General features: G+C 42.8%; 1 protein-coding gene and 1 non-coding gene across 3 annotated transcripts in view; both read left to right on the top strand.

Moving 5' to 3' along the window:
* CNTROB (centrobin, centriole duplication and spindle assembly protein) overlaps nucleotides 1-17,880 on the top strand; it is a 38,933-nt gene that overhangs the window by 19,646 nt on the left and 1,407 nt on the right. For both annotated transcript variants that reach the window (XM_053569893.1, XM_053569894.1), the window contains 8 exons: nucleotides 11,867-12,000; nucleotides 12,739-12,864; nucleotides 13,202-13,364; nucleotides 14,541-14,799; nucleotides 16,067-16,224; nucleotides 16,821-16,884; nucleotides 17,063-17,233; nucleotides 17,391-17,523. In XM_053569893.1, the coding sequence (XP_053425868.1) occupies nucleotides 11,867-12,000; nucleotides 12,739-12,864; nucleotides 13,202-13,364; nucleotides 14,541-14,799; nucleotides 16,067-16,224; nucleotides 16,821-16,884; nucleotides 17,063-17,233; nucleotides 17,391-17,523 (1,208 nt within the window). The remainder of the gene's footprint in view (nucleotides 1-11,866; nucleotides 12,001-12,738; nucleotides 12,865-13,201; nucleotides 13,365-14,540; nucleotides 14,800-16,066; nucleotides 16,225-16,820; nucleotides 16,885-17,062; nucleotides 17,234-17,390; nucleotides 17,524-17,880) is intronic.
* On the top strand, nucleotides 8,836-8,997 carry LOC128571381 (U1 spliceosomal RNA). The gene has a single exon (XR_008375808.1). It is a non-coding gene; the product is annotated as a U1 spliceosomal RNA (small nuclear RNA).

The following is a 17,880-nucleotide window of genomic DNA, read 5'->3' as shown; positions in this document are numbered from 1 at the left end:
ATCCTTTCTTCTGTTTGCTCCATTCTGTTGCTGAGGGATTCTACTGTGTTTCTCAGATCTTTGAGGGCTGCAACTTCTTGTCTCAGTGTGTCAATATCTTTGGTCATTTGGTCTTTGAATTCATTGAATTCTTGAGATATATTTTGGGTTACTAATTGGAATTCTAATTCGATTTTATTTGCTATACAGATTCTGAATTCAATTTCTGACATCTCAGTTATTTGTTTGTGCATGGGATCTTGTGCTCTATCTGCCCCATTGATCCTTGGGGGAGTTGATCTACTCTGATTATTTATATTGCCAGAGTTTTTCTGTTGATTTCACCTCATGATTGTTTTTCACTGTTGCCTCTGGCCATCCTCAGAGTTGGGGAGGTGTCTCTCCAAGATTAGACCCCAGCAGGATCACTCTATTGTTGCTGGGTCTTTGTAGGGAGTGACCCTGTGTAGTTCCTCTGCGGCTGCCCCAGCTAGGGAGTTCTGGTTTTGGAAGCAGCTCCAGAGTGTGACACACCCAGATCCAGCAACAGGGCGGGAGGTCATGCGCACAGTTCTGGGAGTGCCTGGCGCCCAGTGAGTTTGGCACAGAGAGCCCAAGGCTCCAGCAGTCTCTGGCCAGGAGAAGGGCTCTGCGCAGAGGCAGGGAAGGCTCCGGAGGGCACCTGGCTACCAGTGTCCCTGGCCAAACGAGTGGGCCGGTGTGGAGGCATGGAGGGTACAGGAGGGAGGGAGGACTTAGGGTTGTGCAGTTCCCGCAGTTCCTGGTCAGGGCATGCGGAGGCCTGGCGGGCGCAGGTCTTATGGAGGTCCAGGTGGTGCCAAGCCTGGGAGTTTGAGGTTGCTATGGGCTGTGATACCACGGCACTCTACCTAGGGCAACAGCCCGAGGCTCCAGTATGCCAAAACTGGTCTCACTCTGCCTCTGAGGGTTAAGGCTGTCAGGCAGCTCAGTCCCGCCTTTAGGCTGCTCAGTCACTAGGTTACTACTAGCTCCTGCTGTGCAACCCTGAGGGCAGAGCTTGCCAGGGCAGTTCTCTCACAATGGCTCCCTGTGGCCCACAGCCAAATACTATTAGCTCCGTCTGGCTCAGCGGCTCAGTCTGAGGCCCTAGACAATGCCCAAAGTTCTCCACACTCCTGCTCAAGCTCTCCCCAAGGCAGATGAACTGAGTGCCAAGTCCAAAAACACCGAAACAGTTCACAGGTAAGGCCTTTTCGGTTTGCAGTCTCACTGCTGCTTATACTTACGGTTGCTGGCGGAATTAGATCTATCGAACACATGCAACCACTTGCTAGTTTTCCACTGTTTTTGTCCTCCTCTTGGGGTCCAGAAGTCCCTTGCTGACTCCCTGTATCCTCAAAGGGATGATTATAGGCAGATCCCACCAGCCAGAGATGCCTGGAGTCTTATCTCTCCAGACTCACCATGCCCAGTTGTGGGGAAGCTGTTATTCAGCCGCCATCTTCCAGAGATTTTCTTAAATACCTAGATCCTACCCCCGAACAAAAGCATGTATATCTCCTGAAATTTCTGATTGATTGATGTTCCAAAAAGCAGCTGTAGCCCAAGGAGGGTCTGAAACAATGGTATTTGTCTACTCTGGCTTCTAGGAAAGCATATAATCCCATGTTTTTGGAGGACAAGGTCCTTACTACTACTCTTGCTCTAGCCAGTAGCCGTAGTAATATGGGCTGCCATTCTCATGGCCAGGGTAGGGTTATGGAATGGGGAATTGTAGGTGCTATACACACCCAAGGGTGCTCTTACTGAAATTCAGCAAGCTTTCCCTTCATCAGGCATTCTCTGAGTTGCTATAAAAGACTGCTCAGCCTCCAGGGTTTTGAAATAATTGATTCCAATATTGTTTTTTTTACAGCTAGAGGATTATTTTGATGGAAGGACTGAGCATTGAGCTGTGGAGTTTCCTACTCCAAAATTTTTTTTGACATCATACTTCAGATTTTAAATTTTGTTTTGTTAAATAAAAAACCTCCATAAGACATTGTAAAATCAATATTCATTTAGAAGTATCCATATAATTTACTTTGCTCATCTTTCTTTTCTTGAACTCAGACCTTCTGTCTGGATTTTTTCTTGGTGACAAAAATCTCTTATTTATTTATTTTAGTTTGAAATGTAAATGTCTTTATTTTACTTTTTTCTTTTCGTGAGACAGGGTCTCACTTATTTGTCCAGGCTAGAGTGCATTGGTGAAATCCTGGATCACTACAACCTCAAACTCCTGGGCTTGAGTGGTCTTCCTCTTCCTCTTCCTCAACCTCCCAAGTAGCTGGACTATAGGCATGTGCCACCATGCCCAGCTAATTTTTCTACTTTTTGTAGAGACAGGGTCTCACTCTTGCTCTGGCTGGTCTCAAGCTCCTGACCTCAAACAGTCCTCCTACCTGGGCCTCCCAGAGTGCTAAGATTATAGGTGTGAGCTACCATGCCCAGCCTGAATTCATTTTTAGAGGAGTTCCTAGGTATAGAATTTTTTTTTTTTTTTTTTTTGTAGAGACAGAGTCTCACTGTACTGCCCTCGGGTAGAGTACCGTGGCGTGACACGGCTCACAGCAACCTCTAACTCTTGGGCTTACGCGATTCTCTTGCCTCAGCCTCCTGAGCAGCTGGGACTACAGGCACCCACCACAACGCCCGGCTATTTTTTTTGTTGCAGTTTGGCCGGGGCTGGGTTTGAACCCGCCACCCTTGGTATATGGGGCCGGCGCCCTACTCACTGAGCCACAGGCGCCGCCCCTAGCTATAGAATTTTAGGTTGACAGTTGTTTCAACATAAATATCATTCTGGCTTCCATTACTGCTGTAAAGAAGATAGCCCTCAGTTGACTACTCTTGCTTTTAAAATGTTTTCTTTGTAGTTTTTATCAGTTTTACTTGAGTAGATCTAGTGTGGATTTTTAAAAGAATAATCCTTTTTGAGATTTTTTTTTTAATTTCAGATTAATATCAGGGTACAAATGATTAGTTTACCATGTTTACATTTATTAGGTAAGGTCCCTATTGTAGTTGTGTTCCGCACCCAAAAGGTGTGCCACATACCCTTACATTGTACCAGTTAGGTGGGAGCATACCAACCCCCTTCTCTTTTCTTCTTTCTTTTCTCCCTCCTCTTCTTTTACTGTATATTAATCTACTGGCTTCATATTAGTAATGAGTACATTGGATACTTTCTTTTCCATTCTTGTGATACTTTACTAAGAAGAAGGTGTTTCAGCTCCATCCAGGTTAATACAAAAGATGTAAAGTCTCCATCTTTTTTATGGCTGAATGGTATATTCCATGGTATACATATACTACAATTTATTAATCCATTCCTGAGTTGATGGGTACTTGGGACCCATCTTGTCAGAATTTCCATATCTTGTTGATTATAAATTGAGCCGCAGTGAACAATCTAGTGCAAAAGTGCAAATGTCCTATGATAAAATGTTTTTTTTCTTCTGCGTAGAAATTGGATTGCAGGATCAAATGGAAGGTCTATTTTGAATTCTTTGAGGATTCTCCATACTTCTTTCCAAAGAGGCTGTATTAGTTTGAAGTCTCACTAACAGTGTAAAAGTGATCCCTTCTCTTCCTATCCATGCCAGCACCTGCAACTTTGGGAATTTGTGATGTGGGATAATCTTATTGGGGTTAAGTAATATTTCAGGGTGGTTTTGATTTGTATTTCTCTGATAATTATGGATGATTATCATTTTCTCCTATGTTTGTTGCCATTCATGTGTCTTCTACAGAGAAAGTTCTGTTCATGTCTCTTGCCCAGTGATAGATGAGATTGTTTGCTCTTTTTTTGTTAATTAATGTCAAGTTCTCTATAGATTCTAATTGTCAATCCTTTGTCAGATTCATAACAAGCAAATATCTTTTCCCATTCTGAAGGTTGTTTATTTGCTTTAGTTGTTGTGTCCTTAGCTGTGCAGATTTTTGGCTTAATTAAGTCCCATTTGTTTACTTTTGTTGTTGTGATTACCAATGAAGTTTTTTTCATAAAATCTTTCCCCAAGCCAACATCATCAAGAGTTTTTCCCCGTACTTCTTTCTAAGATTTTTATCATTTCACGTCTTAGATTTAACTCTTTTATCTATCTTGAGTCAGTTTTTGTAAGTGGTGAAAGGTGTGGATCCAGTTTCAATCTTCTTTTTTTTCAGACAGAGTCTTACTTTGTCCCCCTCAGTGAAGTGCTGTGAAGTCACAGCTCACAGCAACCTCAGACTCCTGGGCGTAAGCAATTCTCTTGCCTCAGCCTCTCAAGTAGCTAGTACTACAGGCGTCTGCCACAATGCCCGGCTATTTGTTGTTGTTGTTGTTGTTGTTATTGTTGTCATTGTTGTTTAGCAGGCCCTGGCCAGCCCCTAACCACTGAACTACAGGTGCCAAGCCTAGTTTCAGTCTTTTACATTTGGTTAACCAGTTTTCCCAGCACCATTTATTGAATAGCAGTTCTTTTCCCCAGTGTGTGCTTTGGTTTGGTTTATCAAAGATTAGATGGTGATAAGAGGCTGGTTTCATGTGTAGGTTTTCTATTCTGTTCCATATATGTCTATGTCTATTTTTGTACTGCCAGTACCTTTGGTATTTTGATCACTATGGACTTGTAATATAATCTGAAGTCTGGTAGAGTGATGCCTCTGACTTTGTTTGTATTACTAAGAATAACTTTGGTTATAGGGTTTTTTATTTCTGGTTTCATACAAAATGAATTATTTTTTCAAGTTCTTCAGAGTATGAAGTTAGTATTTTTTTTTTTTTTTGTAAGACAGTCTCACTATTTCGCCCTTGGTAGAGTGTTGTGCCATCATAGCTCACAGCAACCTCAAACTCTAGGGCTTAAGCTATTCTCTTGCCTCAGCCTCCCAAGTAGCTGGGACTACAGGCGCCTGCCACAACACCCGGCTATTTTTTGTTGCAGTTGTCATTGTTGTTTAGCTGGCCCGAGCCAGGTTCTAACCCACCAGCCGCTGCGTATGTGGCCAGTGCCATATCCACTGTGCAATGGGTGTCAAGCCTCTCAGAGTGCAATTTTAAAAGAAAAAGTCAGTAAGGATATGAATGATTTAAACAGCATAGTTAACAAACTAATAATCACATGTACAAAACTGTATCCAACAACTATAAAAATACAAATTTTTAAGCATATATAAAATATTCAGAAAAAAGGATCACACACTTAGCCATGAAAGAAATTTTATTAAATTTAAAAGAATTTAAATAATAAAAATGGGCTCTTTTTTGGTGATGTCTACAAGTTGAAAGAAAGAGGCAGGTAGGAGGGAGAAAGAGAACGAGGTATGGAGAAATAAGACAAATGTAGCAAAATGCCAACTCTAGAATCTAATTGTATTCATTATACTGTTCTTATAACATTTCTTTAGGTTTGAAATATTTCAAAACAAAAAGTTGAGTGGATTATTTAAAGAAGTTAAAAAAAAATTTCTCTAATCACAATGAATAATATAAATGAATAATAAAAATGAATAATAAAAACAGAATTAGGAAACTCTCATATGTTTGAAAACAACCAAGGAGTTCAGAAGAGTAATCATATCAAAAATTAAGTTTTATTCAGAACCAAATAGGAAAAATACTACAAAAAATATGCTGTAGGATGTACTTAATACTTATGGAGAAATTTATAAAAGAAGGCTGAAAATGAATGAGTAAGCATCCATCTTAAGATTAAAAAAATACCGAATACAATAAAACCAAAAAAAATACAAGAAATGAGATAAAGACCCAGCGCTTGTAACTCAGTGGCTAGGGCACCGGCCACATATACCAGAGCTGGCGGGTTTAAACCCAGCATGGGCCTTCCAAACAACAGTGACAACTACAACCAAAAAATAGCTGGGTGTTGTGACTGGTACCTGTAGTCCCAACTACTTGGGAGGCTGAGGCAAGAGAATTGCTTAAGTCCAAGAGTTTGAGGTTGCTGTGAGCTGTGATGTCATGGCACTCTACTGAGGGTGACATAGTGAGATTCTGTCTCAAAAAAAAAAAAATGAAATAAAGTATATACATTAATAAAATAGAAAGCAAAGATAAAAAAAGCCAAAAGCAAATTCTCTGAAAATATATTCAATTAAGCTATAAGCAATATCATTTAATAAAAGATGACAGAAATGAAACAAATGAACAATATCAGGAATAAAACATTAGACATAATTTACAGATGCCACAGACATTAAAAAGATAAAATTAAGAACTTTTAAGTCAATAAATTAGAAAATTTACACTAAATGGATAAACGTGTGTGTGTGTAGAGCAAGAACATGACAATGTGTACCAAAAATAATTGAAGAAAAAATAGAAAACCTAAATATTCCCGTGAATGTTAGAATCAGTAGTCAATTACAAATATTCAAGAAGCATACATTAATTCCAATCTTATAAACTATTCCAGAGTATAAGAAGAGAGGAAGTAGATTTTTATGTTTCAAGTACTAGGAAATTAAGTTACTGAGATTATTTCTCTGGCTAGAAAAACTTGAATTAAATATAATATTAAAGTTCAGCTTGAATCATCCAGGGATCTCAACCTTGAAAATTCAGTTTAAATTGCAGATTTTCTGTGGGACAAGCACTTTCATGTAGGCCTCAAATTATTCCTATAATTATTCAAATATAATATCTAGTACACAATAAAAAATAACCAGGATTCAAGAAAACTAGACTCAGCAAAAACAAGAAACAACAGAAAAGGATCCTCAAATATTTCAAATATTGAAATTTCTATCCGTAGACAATAAAACTGTGTTTACTGTGTTTTAAATAATAAACTACTTGAAAATATCAGAGAACAATAAACTATGGAAACTAAGATTTGAAAATAAATTTCAATAGTACTTTGAGAAATAAAAAATAAATAAATAAAATTTAAAACTCAGTGGCTGGATTTAACAGTTAAGTTAGGTAAAGTTAAACAGTTAGTGAACTGGAAGACAAATAAGAAATTACTCAAAGTGAGCCATGAAAACACAAGATGGAAAATACAAAATATCAAGGGTGAGCAACACATATACAGGGAGAAGTTTCAATATACATTTAATCAGTTTTTAGAAAAAGATGATGGAGACAATGAAGCAGAGGCAATATGCAGGGATAATGAATGAAAATTTTCCAGAACCGATGAAAGATACCACTCCACCGATTCATGAATCCTAAAGAATCTCAAAAATTTCATCATTAAAATACTAACTTCAGGCTCAGTGGCCGAAGCTCAGGGGTCACGGCACCGGCCACATACACCGGGGCTGGTGGGTTTGGGCCCGGCTTGGTGCAGCTAAACAACAATGACAACTGCAACAAAAAATAGTCTGGCATTGTGGCAGGCACCTGTAGTCCCAGCTACTTGAGAGACTGAGGCAAGAAAGTCGTTTAAGCCCAGTTTGAGGTTGCTGTGAGCTGTGATGCCACTGCACTGTACTGAGGGCGACATAGTGAGACTCTGTCTCAAAAAAAAATCTCACTCTGAGGGCCCGGGCTGGATTCAAACCTGCCAGCTCCTATATATGTGGCTGGTGCCCTAGCCGCTTGAGCTACAGGCCCCGTACCTTGAGCCACAGGCGCCGCCCACTTTTTTTTTTTTTTTAGAGACAGAGTCACTTTATTGCCCTTGGTAGAGTGCTATAGCATCACAGCTCACAGCAACCTCCAACTCCTGGGCTTAAGTGATTCTCTTGCCTCAGCCTCCCCAGTAGCTGGGACTACAGGCGCCGCCACAACACCTGACTTTTTTTGTTGCAGTTTGGCCAGGCCAGGTTTGAGCCCTCCACCTTCGGTATATGGGGCCATGCCCCTACCCACTGAGCCACAAGTACCGCCCACTTTTTACTTTTTTTAATAGAGTTTATGTAACAAAAATTTTTCCAACCTCTTTACTTTCAACTTTCATATATTTTCCTTTTAACTAGAACATTAAATTCATTTACATTTTATTTATTTATTCATACTTGGATGTATGGCTTTTTTATATCTAATCTTGTCTTGCTTATTCAGTGTTTATTTTCCTTTCCTCTCATCATCTTTTAGATTGGTTGTTCCACTTTTTTCCTCAACTAGTTTTAAAAGCAGTAACTCTGTTTCTGTTCGTTTAATATTTTTAGGGATTACTTTAGCAGTTATAACATTCATATTTATGTTATCAAAATTACTTATCAAAGTTTAAATATCAACAACAAAGAAGCCATCAATTCTGCATTGACAGGTTGAGGTAGACTTTCTAGAAACCTATAAATTTTTTTTTAATATATAAAAGTAGTCTATAAAGCAAGTTCAAATAATACAGAAGTAAAAAATGATGGTTGCCTTCTCTTATCACACCACGTGGTGTGTGTCCTTCCAGAACCTTTTCATAAATGAGTATATGGTTGGTCCCTTTTTTAAAAATGTGAATATTAAGCCAGGTGTGGTGGCTCATACCTATAATCCTGCAACTCTGGGAGGATGAGGTAGGTGGATTGCCTGAGCTCACAGGCTGGAATCCAACCTGAGTCAGAACGAGTCCCTGTCTCTAAAAGTAGCTGGGCGTTGTGGCAGGGTCCTGTAGTCCCAGGTGCCTGTAGTCCCAGGTATCCGGGAGGCAGGAGAATGGCTTGAGCCCCAGAGTTGGAGGTTGCTGCAAGCTATGACACCACGGCACTCTTCCCAGGGCAACAAAGTGCGACTTTGTCTCAACACAAAAAAAAGAAAAAAGTGAATATGCTATGTGTTTGCTGTAAACTTTTTTTTTAACCTCGCAATATATCATAGACATCTTTTCGTGTCAATACATTTACATCAATACCAATTTTCTTTGTTAAAAACAGTACTGCAGTATACTTACCTGGCAGGGGAGATACCATAATCACGAAGGTGGTTTTCCCAGGGCGAGGCTTATCCATTGCACTCCGGATGTGCTGACCCCTGCGATTTCCCCAAATGTGGGAAACTCGACTGCATAATTTGTGAGTGGGGGACTGCGTTCGCGCTTTCCCCTGAAGCAGAAAAAAAAAAAACAGTACTGCAGTGAATATCAGTGTACATAAATCATTGGCACCTTTACAAATCTTTCTGTAGGATAGATTCTTTTTTTTTTCTTTTTGAGACAGAGTCTCACTATGTCACCCTCGAGAGAGTGTGGTGGCGTCACAGCTTACAGCAACTTCAAACTCTTGGGCTTAAGTGATTCTCTTGCCTCAGCCTCCCAAGTAGCTGGGACTACAGGCACCTGCCACAACACCTGGCTATATTTTTTTGTTGCCATTGTCATTGTTGTTTAGCTGGCCCAGAACAGGTTCGAACTGCCAGCCTGGGTGTATGTGGCCAGCGCCCTAACTATTGAGCTACAGGTGCCTCCAGATTCCTTTTTTTTTTTTTTTTTGAGACAGAGTCTTACTTTGTTGCCCTTGGTAGAGTGCCATGGGGTCACAGCTCACAGGAACCTCAAACTGTTGGGCTTAAGCGGTTATCTTGCCTGAGCCTCCCAAGTATCTGGGACTACAGGCGCCCGCCACAACACCTGGCTATTTTTTGTTGCAGTTGTCATTGTTTAGCTGGCCTGGGCTGGGTTCAAACCCGCCAGCCTCAGTGTATGTAGCTGGCTCCATAACCACTGTGCTACAGGCACCAAGACTAGGATAGATTCTTAAAAGTGGGATTTCTGGCTAAAAGGGAATACATTTAAAATTTTTTCATTAAAAGAATTCAGATAGGGCAGCACCTGTGGCTTAGTGGGTAGGGCGCCGGCCCCAAGGTGATGGGTTTGAACCCGGCCCCAGCCAGACTGCAACAAAAATATAGCCAGGCATTGTGGCAGGTGCCTGTAGTCCCAGCTATTCAGGAGGCTGAGGCAAGAGAATTGCCTAAGCCCAGAAATTGGAGGTTGCTGTGAGCTGTGACACCATGGCAATCTACCAAGGGCAATAAAGTGAGAGTCTGTCTCTTAAAAAAAAAAGAACAAAAAAGGCCAATAACTGCAAGGAGTTTAGTTTGATTGGAGTCTATACTGGGAGAGATGAGGTAGATGGATGGTAGGAGATCCTGCAGGATCTTGTGAGCCATTTAAGCAGTCAGAAATTTATTCTTTAGAAAACGGGACCGTTTGAAGGGTTTTAATTGAGGAATAAATTGAATATATTTGTATTTTAGAATATTTAGTCAGACACAATGTGGAAGATCTATTGGGGCCTAAATAAGAGTCAGGGAGGTAAATTATAACAGATTTGAAATAATGTTGAATTAATGTAGCAGTGGGTAGAGGGGTATATTAGGGAGACATTAAAAAAGTAGATCTGAATAACCAGTTGGAAGAGGGGGAAAGAAGTAGGAGTGAAGGTTTCAGATAGTTTGGGTTTTCATTGAGGAGCAGTGCCATTAACTAAGGCAAGAAATATAATAGGAAGTAGAAGATTTGAGGGTAAAAAACCAAATGAGCACAATTTTATTTATTTATTTTTGAGACAGAGTCTCACTTTGTCACCCTCCATAGAGTGCTGTGGTGTCATAGCACTTCCAACTTCCAACTCTTGGGCTCAAGCGATTCTCTTGCCTCAGCCTCCCGAGTAGCTGAGACTACAGGTGCCCACCACAATGAACAGCTATTTTTAGAGACGGGGACTCACTTGGCTCAGGGTTGGTTTTGAGCCTGTGAACTCAGGTCAATCCACCCACCTCAGCCTCCCAGAGTGCTAGGATTACAAGTGTGAGCCACCTTGCCCAGCTTCAAATGAGCAGAATTTTAGATGTGTTCTATTTGGGGTGTTTCCAAATAGAACTCCTCATTAGGTTAAGGGGTATATGGACTTAAAGCTTGGAGTAAAGGTCTACTGGGGCCCAGGGGTGTCCAACCTGAGTCCTGCAGGCCACATGCAGATTATTTGAGGACTGTTTTGCTTATCTGTGGTGTCTGATATTACAAAAAGTATACATGGACTTTTTTGTTTGTTCTTCAGCTTTTGTTAGTGTCTGTGTATTTAATAGGTGGCCCAAGACAATTCTTATTCTTTCAGTGTGTGGCAGAAAAGAAAAAAGGTTGGATACCCCTTGTGGCTAAAGAGAGATTTAGGAAGTGTTAAGGTATAAATGGTAGCAAAAAGTGTGGCCTAAATGCCAGAGTTTGTCATACACGTCTAAAATCACCAGTGATCTAAGATAAGAATGTTAGTAAATAGTAAAAAAAAAAAAAAGGACTAAGAACTCAAGGAAACATTCAGCCTTTGTGGGCAGTTGGAGGAAGAGCAGTGAGCTGAGGCTGAGTCAATAGAATGAAAATGAGGGATTGGTGGTATCTTGGGAGCTGAGGGGAAAATGATTTTAGTAGGAAGTATTGACATAGAATGTCAGATATTACAGTGAGATTGTATGCGATAAAGACTGAGAAAAAACTATCACTGGATTTAGAAATTAACTTATTTGCAATGAAGTACTCTACATGGAAATCAGATTTTAGTGAGTTAAAGAAGGAATATAAGCTGAGAAAATGGAGACAGCAATTATAGATTAATTGCTTACAAAAGAAAGGACACTGAGATTTATTGAATGCCTGCTGGGTTTCAGGTACTGTATTTGGGGGACTGTTTATGTTATCTAAGACACCTATAATGGATTTAATTACTGGCATTTCTTTTGGCTAAAAAATATATATCTTTTGCCTAAGTCATTTTCACTTTGTTGTACATATAAGGTGTGAGCACCTCATTGTTTAATAAGGAAAGGGAACCGCTTTCATTTCTTGTGGTAAAAATGTTTTTTCTTCATCCCTCTGAGGGCAAAAGTTGGTACTGGATTTTATCTACATTATATCCTTCATCCTCTTCTAAACTCAAACAGAATTGGGCTGATCATTCTCCCACCCTCCTTAACTCTCAGGCCCGATATGAAAGCCAGCGGATCCAGATGGAGTCGGAGCTGGCTATGCAGCTAGAGCAGCGGGTGACAGAGCGGCTGGCTCAGGCTCAGGAGAGCAACCTTCGGCAGACAGCCTCCCTGAGGGAACATCACAGGTATGGGACTTACTGGATGCTGCTTCTCCCCAGCAGGTATTATTAGTGCCCTGCCTACATCTTCATGGATGTCTTTACCATTTTCTAACATGCTGGCTCCCAGAATACTTTCAATCCCTCAGCGAGGACCTAAGTCTCTTTTGGGACAGGACTAGACTTCCCAACCCCCTTGCCGGGACAGTGCTGAGGCATCTGCGCTGTGCTGTCTTCAGAGCTGCTCTGTGGGATTGAGCCTCCTTCCCAGCTCAGTCTCACTTCTCCTCACCCCCATCAATATTTTCTGGAAACACTTCTTAAATACATCACTCTCCCATAAGACTCCAGTCTTGTTCTTTTTTTGTCCTGTGCTGTGGCCAGGCTGGCTGACTGTACTGTGTAGTTCACTCTCACATGCACCCATGATGTCTTTTTCTCATGTGGCCATTTTTTTTTTTTTTTGTAGAGACAGTCTCACTTTATGGCCCTCGGTAGAGTGCCATGGCCTCACACAGCTCACAGCAACCTCCAACTCCCGGGCTTAAGCGATTCTCTTGCCTCAGCCTCCCGAGCAGCTGGGACTACAGGCGCCCGCCACAACGCCCGGCTATTTTTTGGTTGCAGTTTGGCCGGGGCTGGGTTTGAACCCGCCACCCTCGGTATATGGGGCCGGCGCCTTACCGACTGAGCCACAGGCGCCACCCATGTGGCCATTTTTTTAAATCCAATTTCAGTCCTCTTTTCTCACCTATGCCCTCTTAGGAAGCAGTTGCAGGACCTGACTGGACAGCACCAGCAGGAACTGGCCAGTCAGTTGGCTCAGTTCAAGGTGGAAATGGCAGAACGAGAGGAACGGCAGCAGCAGGTGGCTCAGGACTATGAACTCAGGTACTGGTCCCTGCAGTGTCCATTTTAGGCCTCAGCTCCTTTCCCATTGGTACAGTCCACACCGGGAATGAATGGTATAGAGCCACTCCTTTGGTAGATCTGTCCTCTTCTAAATTAGTCCTAGCTCTTTCCAGAATTTCAGATGTCTCACAGGGCAGCACCTATGGCTCAAGGAGTAGGGCGTCGGCCCCATATACCAGAGATGGTGGGTTCAAACCCGGCCCCGACCAAAACAAAAAAAAAAACTGCAGATGTCTCACATTTCATTCTGGTTCTTATTCTTTAAATTTCTGCTTCCTTACTGGCCATGACTTAACCTCTCTCCTGTTTTCTTCAGACTGGCCCGGGAGCAAGCGCGAGTACGGGAACTACAGAGTGGGAACCAACAGCTAGAGGAACAGCGGGTAGAGCTGGTAGAGCGACTCCAAGCCATGCTGCAGGCCCACTGGGACGAGGCAAACCAGCTGCTTAGTACTACTCTCCCTCTTCTTAACCCTCCAGTATGCATTGCCGCTTGAGCTAAGCTATTCAGTGTTATGTTCTACATTCTATCTTTGGAAGTCTAGCTCCCTCCCAAGGGATGTCCTGAATTCAGTTCCCAGGACTTACATCAGGGGAAAATTTGGTAGACTTTCCCAAAGAATAACCATCTCATCTATTTTCCATGGCTGTAGCTCACTCAGACTGGCCCCATCCATTGATATAACTTTCTTCTAGTCTCAAGAGGTAATGATTAATATGTGGTATTAGTTTTGTAGAATGACGGCTAAATGAGGGAAAGGGCCTACGATTATTGTTAAGTCCTGCTATAGAGTACTGTCTCCCTATAACCCTTCTTATGATGGCATCTCCTACTTCCTTCTTTTAATTATGAATTATTAGCTATAATATTTTTCAGGATAATAAAATGCACATGGTAAAAACAGTCCAAACTGTTCAAAAAGATATGCTGTAAAATGTGATCTCCATTTTGTCCCTGTGTCTCACTCTTCCAGTTTCTCTCCCCAGAAGCAACAACTGTGCTTGTGTCTTGAATGTCTTCCCACTTTCCCTTCCCCACCCCTCCCTGGCCCATACACCAGACGATTGCCTTCTATATACTGCTGTACAACATTTTATTCAATCAAGTGTTTCCTATATTTTGAATCTACAAACAGAACTACAATAAATACCATTAATATATCTTTGTGTAAGTACATATATAAAATTTCTAGAAATAGAATTGTAAAATCAAAATTAAGCGGTTTATGGCTTGGTGCCTGTGGCTTAAGCAGCTAAGGCGCCAACCACATACACCTGAGCTGGCGGGTTTGCATCCAGCCAGGCCCGCCAAACAACGACGCCTGCAACCAAAAAATAGCTAGGCGTGTGGTGGGCGCCTTTAGTCCTAGCTACTTGGGAGATGGAGGCAGGAGAATCGCTTGAGCCCAGGAGTTGGAGGTTGCTGTTGGCTGTGATGCCATGGCACTCTACCCAGGGCGACAGCTTGAGGCTCTGTCTCAAAAAAACAAAAACAAAAAAATTAAGCAGTTTAAAATTTGATATAAATTTGATGTTACCAAATCTCCTTTTCAGGAAGTTTTAATAATTTATAATCTTACTAAAGTGTCTGTACCATGTCTTAACTCTTTAAACTCATTGGCTTTGATCCTTCTTTCTGCCTTTCTCTTGGCCAGGTTCCTCCCACTGGCCGCTCCAGCCCTGTACCTCAGGAGCCAGAGAAGGGGGAGAGGAGGGTCTGGACTATGCCTCCTGTGGCCGTGGCCCTAAAGCCTGTATTGCAGCAGAGCCGGGAAGCAAGGGATGAGCTGCCTGGAGTGCCTCCTGTTCTCTGTAGTTCCTCCTCAGATCTTAGCCTCCTGCTGGGGCCCCCTTTCCAGAGCCAGCATTCCTTCCAGCCCCTGGAGCCCAAACCAGATCTCCCTCCACCCACAGGTAACTGGGGACAGAGGTCACTGGGGTTCCCCTTACTTGCAAGAATTGGTCCCCTCTTACCTATCTTCCTTTCTGTAGGGACTTGAGCATTTAGTTTCTCAGATGTCATATTGAGCATATGTTGCAAGGCACAGAAATCTGCTCATGTTGGTTCAAATATGGGGAATGAGATCTGAAGGAATCAGTACCACTGGACTTAACAATAACTGGAGCTGGGAACAGGGGTGCTGTCAGGAACTGAGGCAACTGTCCTTTCTCTTTGTGGGCCTGAATAGTCTGTTGGCACTACCTCTCCTGCACATCTGTTCCTTTCTCTGGCTAGCCCAGCATTCTCTCCCACGAAGGCTTCTTGGAACTCACAACTTTGGCTTGTGCATGAGTTTGTCCAGCCATCACACTGACTGTCACTAAGATGCTAGGTATTTAAAGAGACATTGATGTCGGGCGGCGCCTGTGGCTCAGTGAGTAGGGCGCCGGCCCCATATGCCGAGGGTGGCGGGTTCAAACCCAGCCCCGGCCAAACTGTAACAAAAAAATAGCCGGGCGTTGTGGTGGGCGCCTGTAGTCCCAGCTGCTCAGGAGGCTGAGGCAAGAGAATTGCGTAAGCCCGAGAGTTAGAGGTTGCTGTGAGCCGTGTGACGCCACGGCACTCTACCGGAGGGTGGTACAGTGAGACTCTGTCTCTACAAAAAAAAAAAAAGAGACATTGATGTCTCCGTTTTTTTAGGTCCAGTTAAAAGAGGCCATCAGATTGGTTGTTAACCATCCATTGGATTTGGCTGACTTTGGCTGTGGTGTCACAGTCTCCAAATCAAGACTGTGACTTGAATGGATGGGGGTGTTCTGTGTGGTACAAGCATCACTACATGGGTCAAATTAAGAACAAGGGATAAACTGTATCAGAATTTAAAATTTTTAAATTATGTAGTAAAAGAATGGGGGCATGTTCTGATAAAGAGACCAGAACCTGTCAATCATTTCTTTTTTTTTAAAGAGTTTATACTGGTATTTATTTGTTTAGAGTTTGATACCACAGCTTTCTTCTTTCTGTATTTCTATCTTGAAATTCAGCTGTGCCATCTCCTAGTCACCGTCAATCCTTCTTTCTCCATCTCTTTTAAACTTCCATGTCTCCTTCTCTTAGCTGTGATATTTCTCTTACATTCATTAGGCTCTTTGCTTCTAGGTATTTGACAAGTCGATCTGTGGAGGAGACCCTCCTCCCTCCAACACGCATGTACCCACACACAGCTGTTTCACTTTATAGCTGGGGCCTTCTCCTCTGCACTTGGAGCCTTCCATCCTGATCACAGGGCAGAACGGCCATTCCCTGAGGAAGATCCTGGGTCTGAGCAAGAAGGCTTCCTAAAGCAAGGGCTGCCACCTGCTTCTCAGCTGGAGGGCCTCAAGAATTTTTTGCAGCAGGTAAGAGAAATTCCACCTAGATTAGTTTATTTCCTTCTTCCATTCCTCATTCCCTCTTTCTTCTTTCCTAGGAATCCAGGAATCTGGCTTCATTCCCTTACTTACTTTTCTTTTTTATTTTTTTAGAAACAGAGTCTTGTTCTGTCACCCAGGTTGGAGTGCAGTGGCACAGTCCATAGCTCACTGTAGCCTTGAACTCTTGGGCTCAAGCAATCCTCCTGCCTCAACCTATAAAGTAGCTAGGACCTTAGACGCACACCACCATGCCCAGCTAATTTTTTCTAACTTTTTGTAGAAATGGGATCTCACTATGTTGCTCAGGCTGGTCTTGAACTCCTGAGCTCAAGTGATCTTCCTGCCTCAGTCTTCTAGAGTACTGGATTACAGGTCTTAGCCACCATGCCTGGCCCTTCATTTTCTTTTTAGGACTAATATTTTGTCCCAGCTTCTTCCTTCAGTCAGTCATTCCTGTTTCATAATTCCCTTTGGAACTTAGGTGACCAACCCTAGCTCTTACTTCACCAGTCTCTGCATCCCTCAGATACCTAGGTCTCTTTATCAGTCCTCTATGGAACTTTATTTTCTTGTCCCCTCAGCTGCTGGAGACAGTACCTCAGAGCAATGAGAACCCATCTGTTGATCTGCTGCCCCCTAAGTCTGGTGAGTTCCAGCTCTGGAAGGGGTTGGGGCTGGGGGCTGGAAAAGATGGGAGTTGATTATCCGTAAGGATGAATTTTCAGGAGATGGCAAAGGTGGTAAATCCTAATAAATGCTGGGGGGCAGGATTTCTGGCTCTTTGCCCCATGTCATGATTCATAGATTGCTTTCCTTTTGCTAGGTCCTCTGACTGTCCCATCTTGGGAAGAAGCTCCTCAAGTGCCACGCCTTCCACCCCCTGTCCATAAAACTAAGGTTCCCTTAGCTATGGCATCTAGTCTTTTCCGGGTCCATGAGCTTCCCTCATCCCATTTACAAGGCAATGGTCCCAGCAGTGGCTCCCCAGAGCAAGGTAAGCAAATCATGGTTTACTAGGGAGAGAAAGAAAGAAGGTTCTTGGTCTGGAGCGAGTACCTGAAACTTAAGGCCCTTCCTAATATCCTGGGAGAGGGCATGAGACCTGGGGTAGGGGGTCCTAGGAGAATGACCATGATTGATGTGTCTCTTAGGTGGAGATGAGCTCACATCCCCAAGGCAACTGATGGAGGTGTCTCAGCTGTTACGACTCTACCAGGCTCGGGGCTGGGGGGCCCTGCCTGCTGAGGATCTGCTGCTCTACCTGAAGAGGCCAGAACACAGCGGGTACAAACCTGGGAGGGATGAGGAAGGATTTGGCAGATAGACTCTGAAATTGATCAAGCCAAAAGAGTTGTAGCAGCCCATATAGAGTATGGCTAGGAGGAGTGAGAGTTATAAGAAATACCTGTATAGCTCAATAATGGAACACCTTGGTGAAAAAGCATGGAGAGGGGGATTTAGCTCTTGCATGAGAGCTTGCAAGATGAGAGCATTGGTGAATTGGCAGTCTCTACACCTGTGGTGTTGAGAGGCACGAGATCAGCCTTATATTAGGCTGGAAGAGAAGGCAGTTGAGAGCATGCGCATTCTATCATGGACCCGCTTACTCTGGCTCTGTCTCCTCTCCTGCCTGCAGAATGC

This window comes from Nycticebus coucang, chromosome 18 (genome assembly GCF_027406575.1).
Source record: "Nycticebus coucang isolate mNycCou1 chromosome 18, mNycCou1.pri, whole genome shotgun sequence".
Classification (NCBI taxonomy): domain Eukaryota; kingdom Metazoa; phylum Chordata; class Mammalia; order Primates; family Lorisidae; genus Nycticebus; species Nycticebus coucang.
Note: the sequence above shows the minus strand (reverse complement) of the source record. Positions and strands in the feature narration are given on the sequence as shown.